This window comes from Syngnathus leptorhynchus, chromosome 11 (genome assembly GCF_054491065.1).
Source record: "Syngnathus leptorhynchus isolate UIUO chromosome 11, UIUO_Slep, whole genome shotgun sequence".
Classification (NCBI taxonomy): domain Eukaryota; kingdom Metazoa; phylum Chordata; class Actinopteri; order Syngnathiformes; family Syngnathidae; genus Syngnathus; species Syngnathus leptorhynchus.
The window spans coordinates 4,107,618-4,123,887 of record NC_141205.1 but is presented as its reverse complement, the minus strand read 5'-3'; the positions used below and the strand labels follow the sequence as shown (position 1 = coordinate 4,123,887).

The 16,270-nt window shown below is 38.8% G+C and overlaps 1 protein-coding gene across 2 annotated transcripts in view; it reads left to right on the top strand.

Moving 5' to 3' along the window:
- Positions 1–16,270, top strand: part of cpne5b (copine Vb) — a 48,081-nt gene that overhangs the window by 5,986 nt on the left and 25,825 nt on the right. Inside the window, exons 2-7 of one of the 2 annotated variants that reach the window (XM_085923802.1) lie at positions 4,665–4,705; positions 5,002–5,048; positions 7,273–7,376; positions 8,333–8,372; positions 9,455–9,469; positions 10,940–11,016. In XM_085923802.1, the coding sequence (XP_085779928.1) occupies positions 4,665–4,705; positions 5,002–5,048; positions 7,273–7,376; positions 8,333–8,372; positions 9,455–9,469; positions 10,940–11,016 (324 nt within the window). The remainder of the gene's footprint in view (positions 1–4,664; positions 4,706–5,001; positions 5,049–7,272; positions 7,377–8,332; positions 8,373–9,454; positions 9,470–10,939; positions 11,017–16,270) is intronic. The other variant, XM_085923801.1, reaches the window with a different exon arrangement.

Here is a 16,270-nt window from a genome sequence, read left to right as displayed (position 1 = left end):
TAACACAATTCCCCCCGTTGGAACTTAAGGGATGATCTTAAGCCTTTACGCCAAGCCAGGCAGCGAGCTCACTGTGACTGTCTGGCACACTGACTTGGATTCTCCCCAGAGAAAGTTCTGCCCTGAATAATTCAACAGGTGGTGGGGTGGAATGATCCTGCTTGGGTCTACCATCGATTTGACACTAAAGTCATACCAGCATTACAGTTGCGCAGCTGGAATTGTTGCTTTCAATTAAATTCCTGCATCGTCGTCTGGAAAATGGATTATTGATGATAGTAGTTCCATGTGCAGAATTAAAAGGAATCTGTCGATCAGTTAAGTTGTATATTGAAAGAGAGATATGATGCCATAAGAAGCAGAAACGACAGCTGAGTGAATTTTTTTAGCACAGTTATTGTACTGCTGCATAATTTCCCCTTACACTCTCCTCCATGTGGCTCCAGCACTGTCAACAAATTGCTTACTTCAAAACTTCCCACTTTGTGCACATGCTCCTTTTTCATCTCTCTTGTAGTTTCCTTTTTTTCGTTCTCACTTTCGTTGCCTTACTTGTAATTATTGTGCCCACCTCCTCCAGCTCTATCATCACTGTTACCATGCACACGGCCTGCTTTAATTTTTTGTCACACTGACATACAGCAGTTTTTTCAGGGTGAATGAGTGTGATCCATTCTTGCTTAAATGGATTTGAGGAGAACGCGTTGCCTTTTGAAATGACTGAATGAAAACATAATTTCTCAATGAACGTCTTACCTTTGCACTTTCTCGATCAAAATTGATTTGGGAAGACTTACAATTGGGAAAACTAGGTCAAATGTCTTAAAGTGTTTTCTATATGGATGTTATGGATCTAATGGGTCATTATTTAATTTTAATGCTGCATCATTCCAATTCCAAATGTATCATCATTTTCAGATTTAAAAAAAATCGCAAGATTCTTTTGGCTCACAGAGTGGCATGCGGTATTGATTGTGAACACCCACTTAAATCCAGAAATGCCATATCATATGAACATGAACTATAGAAAAGTTCTAAGTCATCTGATGATCTTATACAAACTGTTTTATATTCATGTTTTTGATTTGGGTGTAGCTGCAGTGTTTTTTTATTTTAATTTTTTTCAATAGAAACTGGTTATAATACTGAAAAATATGATCGATTTAATCATGGTAATCATCTTACGAAACGTCCATACGGTACTACTTTTTGTACATAACTATTCTGTGCACCCAAGAGGTAAAGCTCAAGCTGAAACCTCGGAATTAAGAGTCACGCTACTCCCACTACAGAAGCAGGGAAACGCCTTCAGTGTGTGAACCTCTCACCCTCAATCTACACACACTTTGTGCATTGCCAAGGAATGAGGTGCCGGTGATATGAATAAATCTTGGCGTGCATGATGTAAAAATAAGAGTGAACACTATAAAGCCCTGTTAAGAATCATTGCAAAAGAGCCGTGTCCTATAAATTCAGTTCATTTATAATGCACAACATATTAGATTGGATGGCAGCCTGAGCGGGTGGAACATTTGAATCTCCGTAAATTTATGCTCACTTTTAGTCTAGTCCAAGTCTCCAAATCACTTCGTCTCAATTTGCATGCCTCTTCAAACAGAAGCACTGATCCCTTGATATTTATTATCTCCTCCTCAGTATGCCCCGGTTGAGCGGAGCAGTCAAAGTGTGAGAAGCTGGAGGAGCCTCCCCGTTTGCTTAAAAGAAGCATCTGTCTAATTAGCAGGCTTACTGGTAGGCCAACACTATATCAATAAAAGGCCGTCGACTTGGTGTCTGCTGAACTGGGGCTTGGTTCTCCAACATGAGTGGAGGAAGCTTTGATATTCTTCTCTATTTTTTATCTCATCCACAACATTTTCTGTTTTGACTCTCAGAGAGGGTAGGGAGGTTGTCCTCCCGCTCACAAACACACACTTTCCGTGACGCGTTTGTCTGTTCTTCTCCGCTTGTGATTGATTTTCTGTTACATTGCTGCTCACTTCACTCTACAATATTCTCTTGTATACAGACAATCGCTTGCCGCATGCAGGGCACATCTCAGACACACACACACACACACACACACACGCATCCAAATACTGCCTCGGTTGAAGCTCAGATCTTTTTTCGAACCTCATTTACATCTTGAAAGTTTTTTTGAAAGCCCTGTAGCATTGCCAGTAGATTGCATAACGCCCAAATGTAAATCTGATGACACATTTGAAAAATGGGATTGTTTTAAAATTAGTAAAATGGTGTCCTTGTTTGTTGTTAGAACTTTTGAAGTTAGGTAGTCTTCCCTTTATGTAACTACGATTGTGCAGGAAAATATCTTTTTTCAATTGTGGTGTTGACTTCATTTTTGGAAAAGTGTTTCAAAGCAGAGCAGAGTTGATATCACCAAAGACGAATGAACAATTCACATCGAGTAGAAGTAGAATATCTTGATCCCCTTGATCTCGAGTATTTATAGACAAATCTAGAATCGTAACAAGTAGACACGGACACTGAGCTGGCACAGATTGTAATGACCAAAAGTGTAAATAGATTCTTTGGTCAGCACTTCTAAGCCTTTGTACTTAGTTGTGTATTTCTTTGCTAACATTCAGCACAGTGAAGGGTTGCTTGTGAATTCAGGGCAGGACCATTGTTGATGTGGGCTTAGCGTGTTGTAAAGCATACACGACGGGAGCCACGCTCAGCACAGGGTAATAAAAGAATCACTTTGATGAGAATTCATTGCAGCAGATCTGGTTTTGAATAGATGAGCTCCTCCTGCTTGCTGGGTGCTTCTGTTTGAAGTTTAGGCTGTTGTCATCTTTTCCTTTTACCCCCCTGGAAGGCTTTTTACCATTGTGTATTGATGTTTGTATATGGTGGATGCCTGAAAATGAATGTAGGAACATTCTGCACTTGGCCTTCTCCTCTGCGTGCATGCTTGTCCTCCTTAAATCTGTGGATTTCAATCAAGGCATAATAAGAAGCATTTCCTTTTTAATTATTTAATCATAAAATCAGTTGGAGAGAATTTGCTTCTCTCGTAATTCAATTTGAAAATGATTGAGGTTGATTAAAATCTTGAGTTAACAACTTGATATCATTTACAGTAATGTATCATTTTTCATGTCAGTTTAATCCAATAGACATTGGTGTCACCAGTCTCCGGTTCCACATTTTTGGTAACATCATATTACACGTTTTAAGATTTTCAAGACACGGGGGCTTAAATGTAAATGTTGGGATTTGGAGCATTTTCGGCCATAAACATTTTTGATCAGCAGCTAGCTGTATTGTGAGCTCTTTACAGATGGCTGAGCTCCTCACCCTATCTCGAAAAAAAAAAAAAAAAAGCCCCACAGAGGAAACTCATTTCGATCGTCTCTGATCTTGGTGTATCGGTCATGACCCGCTGCTCTTGGCCATAGGTGAGGCTGGTAAAGTAAATCGACCGGTAAATCGAGAGCATCTCCTTCTGCCTCAGCTCCTTCTTCACCACGAAAGACCGATGCAACATGTCAATCTCCATTCGTTCTTCTTCGCTTGCTTGTGAACAAGACTCCAAGATGCCCTCACTTGGGGGAGGAGCTCCTCGCTCTTTTCCGACTGAGCAAACTGGGCTCAGCTTTGATGCTGATTCTCATTCACCTCTCCAGTGAGAGATGGTAAATCCAACACAAGTAATGTACATCATCTGAAAATCACTGAGGTGTAAAACTGAGGTCACCAAATGGAAGATTCTTCAAAGTATTTTTTTCTCCATCAACTCACAAAGTCCTGAGTTGAGAGTCTTCACTTTCAGACTGAATCATATTGGTGGGTAGCCTCACTCAATAAAAAATATCATTGACATTTACCAGCTCACACTTACCTGACTTTTTTGGGGGGGGATACTGTAATACCAGCACTGATGCACAGACTAAAGGAAAGGTCAAAGTTCTGCATGCTCTCCAATGAGTCAGTATAACATTTAGAGACAGTTTTTTATTTTTTTATTTTAAGGATTGTCTTTTGTTAAAGTTAGTACAAAAATAATAATAAAAAAACAAATCAATATGCCATGTTCATCAGTATTCTCCTTCTTGACTTTTTACCTTGAGGCGTTATTAACAGACAGGGGTGAAAAATAAATTGCATCAAGCAGAGAAAAGATCAAGCTCGACTGAGGCTGATGAAAGGACACAGAACACGATGACACTAACTGAAAGAGCAAATGGAACAAGACAAGATGTGAGAGTAGAAAGACAGAGGAGAACAAGCGATGGCATATCTCAGCAGAAGAGAAGCATGAAGGGTAATCATGTTCGGTGGATTCATACCGACGGCGGGCAGGCATTGCGAAAAGGTCACACAAGTAAAACTCAAGTGTAGCTGAGACACGAGAGATTGACACACAGTTTGTTTTGGATGAAGTTTTTGTAGTCTAATGAGAAATCACAGAAATGCTGAAACACATTCAAGTCAACAGAAATACTGTATCACTCTTTCATCTGCGTTATAAAGTTTTACTGTGCTGTGTTGTTGAGCCTCTGAGTGAAATTTGGAGAAAAAAAAGTTAAAACTCTTACTGAAATCTTTATTTGTGACAGAAAATAATGACGATGATGTCATCCTGTTCGCACTGTTCTTTTATAAGTAAGTAACTGTGATATGTTTTTACTTTGCAGAAATCTTCTGGATAAAGACACGTTTTCCAAGTCAGATCCACGTGAGTCTTTTGAATTTTTTCTTCAGTCACTTAACCTTTTCATCTTCTGCGTTTAGCTTTTTCTTTACGGGTTGGAAAAGTTTTCAGTGTGTTTTGGGAAACCTTTGTTTCCTCCGACAAATGTTGCTTCACTGTACTGGAGGTAACCTCCCAAAACAAAAGTGCACACACAAATTGATTCATTATATCCAGGCAGGCTTCCTCTGATTGATGACTGACTTTTTCTTCTCTCTGTCTTTCATCCTTCATAATCTTTTATCTATCCATCTATCTACTGATTTTATCCCGTTTCACAGTGTGTGTCCTCTACACACAAGGCGCAGAAACCAAACAGTGGAGAGAGGTGAGTTTTCCTTCTTTAACATCTTTAAACTTATAAATAGACGAAAAAGTTGAATAAATGTCTCTGAAGCCGTGCAATTATTTTTCAATAATGTATGAAATCTCCCGAGAGGTCATCTTACCTCACAATTTAAGTTAGTCAGCAATTGTAGTCTTCAAAGAGTAAAAATGTTACCTATAATAATACCTAGACAGTTGATAAAGCTTTTATGATGGAAACACCAACACTCTTTTCCTATAATAGTAATAATAATGATAATAATAATAATAATAATAATAGTAGTAACAATCATCATCATAATGATCACAATAATCATCATCATCATCATCATAATAATTATCATAATCATCATCATCATCATCGGCCGTAAGGTGAGGGAAAACAGAACAGTGTGTGGACATGAGCAGGGTGTCAGCCAGAAACTTGGCGCCAGATTCTCATTAGCCCCCAGCAGCCCAGCAGTATCTAATGAACTCTGGAGCTTGGCATTGTCTCTGCCACTCAGCAGGGAAATCACATTATGGAGCTCGTCTTTGCCATCACCTGCCTCATCACTAGCATGTGCTCTGTATCTCATCAACACCTCTGGGCCTTTTGCAGTGCCTGGCTAGTGGCAGAGATGGGGGATTTCTATTCTTACTCACTTAAGTAGATTAGTTCATCCATTGTTTGTCAGGGAAAATATTGCTTTCAAATGGATACTGAGGAATACTTTATTTGTTATTGTGTGGTGCTATTCCAATGATGTAGAAGGGAGGCTAAGATTTTCTTAGTCAGGGTTGATCCTGTCTTCTCTTATGACATTTCACCCTGGATTTTAATTGGCTGTTCCAATTTAAGTTTGATGAGAATTCACCCGGTCATTAAAAACAGTCAAAAGAATCACTGACATTAATGACTGCAAACCTTTTTAAAGTCTCCATCTAATCTTTTGAGTAGAATACAAATGGACTGTCAAGGCAATTAAGGAGCCAATTATTATCCATTTGGCAGCAATTTAAGATGATCTCGGGAAATCTCGTTACAAAACTCGACAGCTTTATATATCTGTTATCTATCATTATGTCAGCCTGTATTTTCTTCACATCAAAAAACAGACCATGTTTACTATTTCTCCTGACTCCAAGGACAGTTTGTAAACAATATACAATGAATATGGTGTGGGAGAGGAAAAATATGTATTGGAGGTCTTTGCATTTTGGCTGCACTTGTTATCGTCACTTGAAAAGTAGGCAAGGTTAGTGTACGCATCAACCTATGCAGCCAGCGCTCTGCATTGTGGAATGAGAGCCATGCATCCGTGCACATCCTCTCCTTCACGCTCAACTTGCAAATAACGGCCTTGGACCTTTTGTCTCAGCTTAAGCAATCGTCTGAGGTACTTTTTGCGTGGTCTCGAGGCGTGTTTGAGATTTTACAATGTAACCAAAGACAGTAGACCATACGATTATTCATGGGTAGTGTGCGGATTGAATCATAATTGCAGACTTTGCTGAGATATTGATCAAGACGAGGGATTAAGAAAGCAGCAAGTAACACATTTTTGGAGAGAAGTGAAAATAGATATAGTATAATACTCTGCCCAAAAATATCCCACGAAAAAGCCTTGTAATTTCTTTTTAAGGTAAATTATTTGAACTGGATCACAGAATGGGGTTGTGCATATCTCTTTAAAGTAAGAATAAAATTAGCTTATGAAAAATAAGAATTGACCAATGCCACCGAATCTGGTGGACGCAAATCTATTATTCAGTTGTTTGGGAAACCTTGTTAATTCCAGTTAACCTCATATTAAATGTGCACTCATTTGGACGATTTAAACAGGCACAGGAATTAATCTTTGTCTCAGATCATAAAAGGACACGCTCGCAAATCCTCCTGACACCAAACTTTGGGATGAGTTTGGTTAGTTTAGTAACTGGTCATACTTTTTCCCCTAATTTTCTCTGCTAGTCATGTCACTGCGACTTTATCGTGACTTATTTTCCTCTGGGAGGTTCAAAGAAGACTTATCCAGCTGTAATTAATGTGGGAGAGGTTTAGGATCAAGAAGCCCGGAAACATAGCCCCGGTTCCCTTTTCAATGTGTGAAAGCGCTACCCTTAATCAGGCCTCTGACAAGGAAGGTGTTCGCATCGGTCTGACGAGGGAGAAGATCCCAATCGAAAGCAAGTTTCAGAGTGTTTGGTCTCGCTGACATCCTTCTGTCTTTCTTGATTTGCAGTTTGGCAGGACTGAAGTAATCGACAACACCCTGAACCCCGATTTTGTTCGGAAGTACATTCTGGACTACTTTTTTGAAGAAAAGCAGAGCCTTCGCTTTGACTTGTGAGTCTGTTGTCTTTGGAAATCACTGCAGATTATTTCTATCTTCTTGACAGATTGCTTTGACTGAATTTTTTTTTTTGGAGAGTTAGAAGTCAGAGGAAGAGACTGGCGTCATCAGGCATCCAGGCTTGCTCTTCCTTTGACTCACTGATGACTTTTCCTGTCAATTGCTCTTTCGACAAAAGTTATATATTTGTCCTCATGGTTCTTGGGAGTCCATAGTCTTAAACGTCCCAAAATTGTTACACTCATCCATGGTGGCCAAAGGCTGCCTGTAACTATAATGAAATCTTGCATGCTGTCCAATTGTGCGTAATGAATGTGGAGGTGAACATTTAATCAGCAAATCACATATGCTCAATTTCACTTGCTTTCACTGCTTTTTAATTACATGTAATTCTATGTAAATTAAATCATGAGCTCCATTCATGATTATGGATGAAGAAAAAAAAACTCTGAACCCAAATTACATTTTTTACTGAGAGTAATATCTGGAAAGTTGGCAGTGGCCCATTTGAATGTTTATAGCACACCATGGGGTATTTTTAAATGTGTTAGTAGATTCCCTGGATAGTAGACTGACACAACAAATAATAAATGTGTGATCAACTCACACAATTTCAATATGAAAAAAAAATGAAAACATAAATTTTTCCCAATTGTCCCATCTCTTCGCCATCACTGGTCCCTTGCTGGGGTGGCATAAACGTGCCAAAGAAAAAGCAAAACAGACTTGTGGAGTTAAACTTCACTGAGGTGAAGTCATAGGAGACTTGCATCATGTATGATTTGCTTTTTGTGTGACTGTAGATGTGCACCCCCCCTTAAATGTTGGTCTAATCCTAAACCCACTTGGGAAACTTTCCACTATAAATCCATTCAAATATCCCCCACTTGTGTTGATTACAATTGTGTAATTTCGAAACGACCTTTTTGCCTTTTGGGTTTCATTTCAGGTATGATGTTGACTCCAAAAGTCCCGACTTGTCCAAACATGTGAGTGCACATTGTACTGTTTTATATTTACGTTTGACACCACAGATAAATACACACCAGTTTTGGCTGGATTCCAAATTTTTGTTTACTTGATGCATGAAACAAAGTAAAATAATGCATGTTTGGTTCTGACGATGAGCTGTGCAGCCTCTTTATCTGTGGTGTTTCCAATTAGAAGCTGTCCGTTGTTTGCTGCTACTTGATGGAATAAGGCAAACCCTCTTGAGTGCTTGGGTCGTAGCAAAATCCAAATACAAAATGTTCTTTTTTCACCATGTAAATAGTTTTACATGAACAAATAATTTTAAATAATTTTCTTTCTGTTCATAGTGAGCCATAGGGAGAGATCACTCGTTCACGTCACACTTCACAGTGACCTCAGGGCACCCCTGCTTTTTCTCCTGGAGTTTTCGTTACTTCCAATATTTCCGGATGATGAGTTATTTGTTGAGTTGTCTGAATGATGAGCTAGCAGACAGGTTTGCCAACCAAGCCTCGGGCTTTTCCGTCTCATTATTGGTTGAGTTAAAAAAAAAAATCATGCTGGCTTAAATATTTGGGTCCAGCAACATAAAATTGGATGTGTACTTTTTGTCAGAGAGCTAGCTGGCTGTAGGTTATTCAAATCTGAAGGCAACTCCAGGAAGAAACCAGCAGCGGTGACATTGCAATGACAAAAATCAATCACGCAATGCTTTTCACCATTTTTTTTCCACCTCTGTCAAACAATTTAACTCAATACTGTATTAGCTTTCTTCATCAAACCGGAAACTATGGTGACTGAAAGCATTGAGAAAGTATGTTTCTTTTTAAACCATCTGCTTATTGAATGTATTTGGATTAACAGGGGTTTGCATTTTTTCCTCATCATGAGCTTTCTTTTTTCGGGGGGGGGGAACGTTAAAGCACAGCATGTTGTCTTGTCATTCTTACCTCATCACTTTGAGCGGCTTTAGGAATCAGGAGCACTTTGTTCTCAATGTGTCATGTTATATGGTATATGATGGGCATCTATTGTTGTTGTTATTGTTGTTGTCACTGTTGTTATTGTTGTTGCTGCTGCTGGCCAACATTTCTGGAAGCCCGCAGAACTCAATGTAGGTGCTAGCATCGCTTTCACCTCTGACACTGCATGGCTGCTGTCTCTCATTGACTCAAGAGGAAGGGCGATGTCTGAAGGGCACTGCGGCAATCTGTGCAACCTTTCAACACACTCGTGGTCTTGAAGGGTTACACGATGGCTGCGTGATGAAGGGACTTGATTCGGGGTTTTTTTCCTTGGGGTTGGGGGAAATGTTCACTACATTACAACACACCAAAGAAGCATGATGCTGTTGCTCCTTGTCAAGGCGCGATCAGAAACTCTTTGGGCTGGATTGTTTGCTTTTCTTCACCAGAAAAGCAAACAAAGAAAAGTGTTGAGATCAGATGAACACTACTACTGGCATTTGCAGGCCACCACTAATTTAGTTTTAAAGAGCGTTCAATAGAATGTTGTTGTTTGTGAGGATCTGGATAAATATACGGACACCATTATTTCTCCCCTGCTATTTGAGTCATCAATGAAATTGTCCACAAGCTCAGAATCACATATGGCACCGCCTGTCGGTTGATCATCCTCCATGAAGCAGGAAGTAGCTTGCTCACTAACCAACAGATGGTCAATAAACCCACAAATAGAACACTGACTTTTGTTAGCAGTTTTTGTTCTTGGTGGAGGGCTGCAATCTGCCAAGTGATATTTTAAAAGTCATTTTACAATAAGTATCAAAGAGGAGCCATAACAGTAGAGTAGTGGCACGGCAACCTACAATCACATAATTACACACACCCATCAATGCCATTTAATTGCTGTAACATATTAAAGAGGAAATATCAATTTCTTTGAAATCAAAGTGAGTGTCAAATTTCACACCTGATAGCAGCATTGAGGAATCCAATCAGCTTTGTTACGGCTCTGTCGGATTCACAATGCATATAATTTCAATTTTGTTGTTTAACAAAAAACATTGGTGTCTTTAAAATGCAATACTAAAAGGGCCTTGAGTTGATACAGTCATGACAGTATTACAAAAACAACTCTTAATGCGTGCACGGTATTGTCAAGGATGTTTGACGGCATTTACGTGACCAAGTTGTCATGAATCATCTTGCTTGTCATTCTCACTATGCTTTCAATCTCATGCCATCTGTTGTGTATCTGTGATAGTCCACAACTCACCGCAGTGTGCGTACTGTATGACATCCCTCCAAGCTGTCTTTAAAAAAAAAAAAATGCCAAGACAGCAAATCCGCTGTTGAAATATTCACAACTCTCCAAAACAAGCTTCTTCCAAATGGCTAACATAATATATGTTGCCTGACTTGAATTTGATGCATTAAATTTAATCTGAAGTTTGATCTTCAAGTTGACCTTTGCAGGGGTGTTCATGGTAGAAAAGACGACAGCCGAGATATACCTACGGATCTGACCTTCCTTTGAAGTATTTTTTTTTGTTTGTTTTTCTCAATTCCATAAATACCAGCCTGCCTAATTTGCTCCTTTCTTTGCTTTCCCACATTCTTAGGACTTTTTGGGACAGATGTTCTGTACTCTTGGGGAGATTGTTGGATCACCAGCCAGTCGACTGGAAAAACCTCTTGGGTGAGTGAGCTCATTCAACTAATTCAATTCATTTATCAGAAAATATATAACGGCACAAAAAGATAAAACAAATGAGTTTGGGGATTTCTGCCTGCCCGTGATGTCATTCATGTGTGTATATTTGGAGACACAAAATGAGGCACATTTGACGCATAAATAAAACTTAATTAATATATAATAAAACCTAGAAACCACCTGAGAGTAAATTCATAATGCTACACTGTTTGGAATTTAAAAAAATAATAGCAAGCAAATCGTGAGTCGCCTCAAATAGCCCGGGACAAAAAGACAAGTAAAAAATAAAATAAGATGCACAGATAAATAATTGTTGGAAGTATTTAAACTAAAACTACTACTACTAAAAAGATCCATAGCTTGTGTTTCTACAATGGCTGTCAAAAGGCTGTAATAGTTGGACGTCCTGGTCTCTGTCATTGCATTCACGATAAAGTCAAACCTGTAATCTAACTGGAACTCCCAAATACTAATTTGATAAAAATGCAATTTGCAAGGAAAACAACATTGTGTGTAAGACTGTAAGCTGCGTTGAACAAAGACACAAATGGCGACAGGCAAAGTCGGCTTAATTGGGAGCGTCGACCTAAATAGTGTTTTTGCAACTTTCATATCTAGAATCAATGATTTGGGAACATTTATGGCTTGGCTTGGCTTGAAAGAGAATTAGTCTTTAGTCGTGCCAAATAATATATTTTGGGACGATCTGCAGCTGAGCGATAACGTGAGTGCTTGCCAAATATTATTTTTGTGGCTGCCTTGAATATTTTTTTAGCAGGACTAAGTATGACCTTCTTTGGGTTGAAAGGTTGTGCTGTGACATCATTCTGGTAATTTGCGCTGACCCAAAGGGACATTTGATTCTACTGACCAATCATTTGTTGTAAATAATCATCTTTCAAATTATTCCTCCTTAAGGTCAGACCTTAGTTGGAAGTTCTAAATTCTTGCAGAAGTGCTGCCAATACAATTCAAATCTTCCGTTAGCCGTTCATATTGTAGCTCACAGAACTGAAATGAAATTGAAGAAGAGTGACACTCTCACCCAGCAGTTTGCTTCCATGTTGCCGTGGTAACAAACAAGATTATTTCATATTATTTTGAAATGTCACAACATTTTTCTGAGCCTTGCACTGTTGATGAGATGTTTTTAGAACAACCTCCAATACACACACCACACACACACAAACAAGGCACAGCGCCATAAATGTTTTCAGTCAGTATGAGGACAAGCATAGATACACAAACAAGACAATACTGATTTCAGTGATTGAACCTTCTTTATCGCGAAAGCAATATTAATACCCGTGGATTTCATTGTGCTCTTACCCTACCCTTCTCGTGGCTATTAGTTGTGCTGTTAATCTCTGTCTATTTAATTAGGCAGCAGCCATTGTGTTTTGTCATCAGTGAAATACTTCTGCAGGATAGACGGAATGAGAATGAGTGAGAGAACAGAAACGCAAAATGCAAAAGAAATGTGACTGATGACGATTAACAACTGGGTAAATTATAGTTGGATGAGAAATACATAATACTAATTGTTATTGGTTATTTCATGATATGTTCATTTATTCCGTAATACATGTTACCAAAATTCTTTTTGAATTTCTAGTATCTTGGAATCGATTGCATCGACTTTGGCAATTTCAGTGCTGTTGAAATTTTACAGCGCTGTTGCGTATAGACGATTTGTACATTTTTTTTTTGTACTTGTTGAAATTTTAATGTGACCTCGTGTAATGTGTAGGTGTTGCTGTCAAGTTTTGGTGAGATAGGATTGGGACTTCATAGAAGTACTTTTTTTGGATGTAATGTTTTTTTCATAGCTGACTGACCCTTAAAACTGAGGAAAGTCTATCATGCACGACCGTGTTGTCTCTGTTTTGCCAGTTGATAGAGAGTGAAAGGCCACAGCCAGAGGTAAGAGTAGGGTTGAAAATAACAGCAGAAAGAAATTTCCTTTATTTTCACAGAGAGCACTTATTTTGCATGCTGGCTGTTTGTTTTGAGGCACTCACCAGGTGGAAAATTGAACGTCCAATCTCAATTAAATGTGTGCACAGTGAATGCCTGAGGAAGGGGAGACACATGCTGCATTAGTAAAGTGTTGATGTTCATGTTTCAAACAGCCACAGTCAACATGTTTCATTTGAAGACGATCATTAGTTCAATAAATTGCCAATTTGAACTTCTGAACCGGCAATGCATCATTTCGAGTGTTTATAGCTCATGCAAGAAGAAGCTATTTATAGCCATATATTTGAATAATAATCTTATTTACATTTATGTTTGTAGTTTTATGGTTCTGAAATTTACTGAAATTTACTGAAATTGTGTTGACACGTTAGGAGAGAAGATTATAGCTTCTAAACTTCTCCATCTGAGATGCATCCTTGCAGACAGCGCACTCTCAACTCCTTTAACTCAAATGTCCTTTTAATCACGCATTTGATATGAGGATGTACTGAAGCTGCACAGACAAATCAAGCGTTCTAATATTTTATTTTATAAAATTCCGTATGACACTTTCAGCCATCCTCATCTGAACACATATTACAAGTTTATTCACATAAATCTGTGGCTTCATTATCATGATTTATTTATCTATTTATCTATTTATCTATTTATCTGTTTGTTTATTTATGTATTTATTTTTCTATCACGAATACGGTAAGTATGAAACTGACCAACAATAACAAAAATTATAGCGTACTACAGTTAAACACTAAATTTAGCGATCCTTTTATTCACACACAACACACATACACACACAGACACACACATACTCCCCCCACCAAATGATATATTTAAATGGCCAAGTTGTGAGCACTTTCTCATGTTTGAATTTGTGGGAGAGCGAGCTGCAGTTGTCACCAACAGGCTCAGAACGATGATTGCACATCCTAGCTGCTTGAAGTCAAACATCTGAAACAGGATCTGAAGCTCCAATTTACCGAGCTGCTCTTCGCAGTTAAGTAGCCACAGAAGTGAACACTTTGCCCAGTAGCAACTTATTCGCCCTTATCTGTCCAAATATGCAGCTTTGAGATATTGGACAAGTGGATTTACATATGCTGTCATTTTGGCAGTGATTTACGTTTGCCCGTAGCTCATCATCACCTATCTAGGATATGCAGACACACCGCAGCACAGGTGACTGAAAGAGAGAATGCCAGCTGAAAGTGGTCCAGCTGGCATGTTCTGCTGGTGATAATGCTCTTGTGGACTTTTGGCTGCTCATGAAAAAGAAAAATCATTTTGTTTCAGTTATAAGATTTTGGTTGTTTGGTGATGTGTGGATTCAAAGTTGTTGCCAGCTTTGGTGTGTTGGTGAAGGCATATTTTTTACATCCAAGTACGTTACCTAATGTACTACAAATAATCATGGAGAATCATTCTGAAATATATTACCCTGGGAGTGTGTATCTGTGTCCAGCTAGAAATGTTTGCTGGAAGTCCTTTGGGTTAAGCATCAATCGTATGAGTTGCTATTATTCCAATCTTGAATCTGGCAATCATTTTTTAGAGAAATTCCCTTATTAAAATGTGTTGCAATGACAAAACAGCTTTCTGTTCCTCACATTTTTTTGTGATATTGGACATTGCCAGTCCTCGGGTTCAGGCTCGAAGAGAGACACGGATAGATAGCTGCCGAGCCAATTATTCACAGTTGACACTCCTGTGTGTAAACCACCAACACAAAATATTTTTGCGGAAAACTGATCATTCAAAAATTCAAAAAGCCAACCAGGCCATTCATTATGATGATGAAAACGCTTAAAATGTGTCATTATAATCAGAGCTAATTGCAGAAATATCATAATTTGTTGGCCAATACGGACTGAGGAGTAAAGGAATTGGATCATGCGGTTTGATGAGACTGACCTCGTTCCAGAACGATTGGCACATCAGGGTAAAAAAAAAAAAAAAAAGTTGGATATAGAGCTGCCATCTGGCCTTGAATCTCATTTTATTTGGCAACTATTTTTTGTTATATATGGGCGCTGCAGGTGGCTGGTGATATTATTTATTCATTATTTATCCAGGTGATGAAATTCAGTGTATCATTTGTAATGTTAACCCGGCTGCAGACTGCAAAGGAAAGGAGACCAAAATAAAAGCAAATACAAATAAATAATTCATCAAAATAACCAAGGTGACGTTATGCTAGCTTCATAGGTGTCTGTATAGTTACCAAGGGGCCCCTGCATTCTTTATTTTCCTTAATCCAGCGCTCAATGGAAAAAAAAAGTTTGCTGCTACAAAGTGCAAGATCTGTACTGGGACTTGATGAAAAATGAAAATCAATTTATCTGTAACCGCCTCTGCAGACAAGCTTTCACCTGCTTCTTGTGTTTTATTTGTTTGTTCACTTAATGTGAAAGCGTGCCGATAAATCATTTGGTGAAAACTGCACTAACTTTACATCTACCTCATGAAGTGGTCCACTTGAGTGTATGTGACACAATGTATTGTGAATAATAGCATTTGGTGTTGACTCTTAAGACACCAAACAACTTCATTAGTGTGTGAAAGCCCATTTTAAGTGGCTGTTAGTTGTATTTGTGTATATTGCTTGTGTCCACCAAAGATCCTCTCATACATTGGTTGTCTTCCTCCAGTGAGTTGTGCTAATGGAAGTCTGGAATAGTGGACTGATAAAGCTTTCATGACACCTCCCCTCTACTTCTTACTGTCTCACATAAAGTGATAAATGAAGTGGCTCTAATGGCGTCTCTTTACAAAGTAACATTTCACACAAAAGCTCAGCGAGGTATTCGATGCTTTTTGTGTGCGACGAGGTTTTAAGAGGCTAATTATAACTTCTAAACACAATGTATATCATTCATTTGCTCGCTTACACAATAGTCTATCGGTCTGATTGGACTGCGTTTCACGGAATCCACGATGCGGCACTTTATCAGTTCTCCGTTGCTTTTCTGGGTCTGTGACACCAGGCTAATATGTAGTATTCTTGGAGTAAGTGCAGTATCGTGCCAGGTTTCCTTCAAGCCTACAGTAAATACAAGGTACCGGATTTATTTCCTTGGGGAGAAGTTTCCTGGTCAAACAAGAATAATGGTCACAAGTGTAATTACTACTTGAGGGCTTCTTTTTCTTCTTCTCCGACCGAAAGCGCTCCTGAAGCTCAATTTATCTGTCTTTAGTGCCTTAACAGATGGGAAGCTGGTGTTTTGTTTCAGGCTCCAGCTGTCTCTCTATCTTTTGGGAGCAG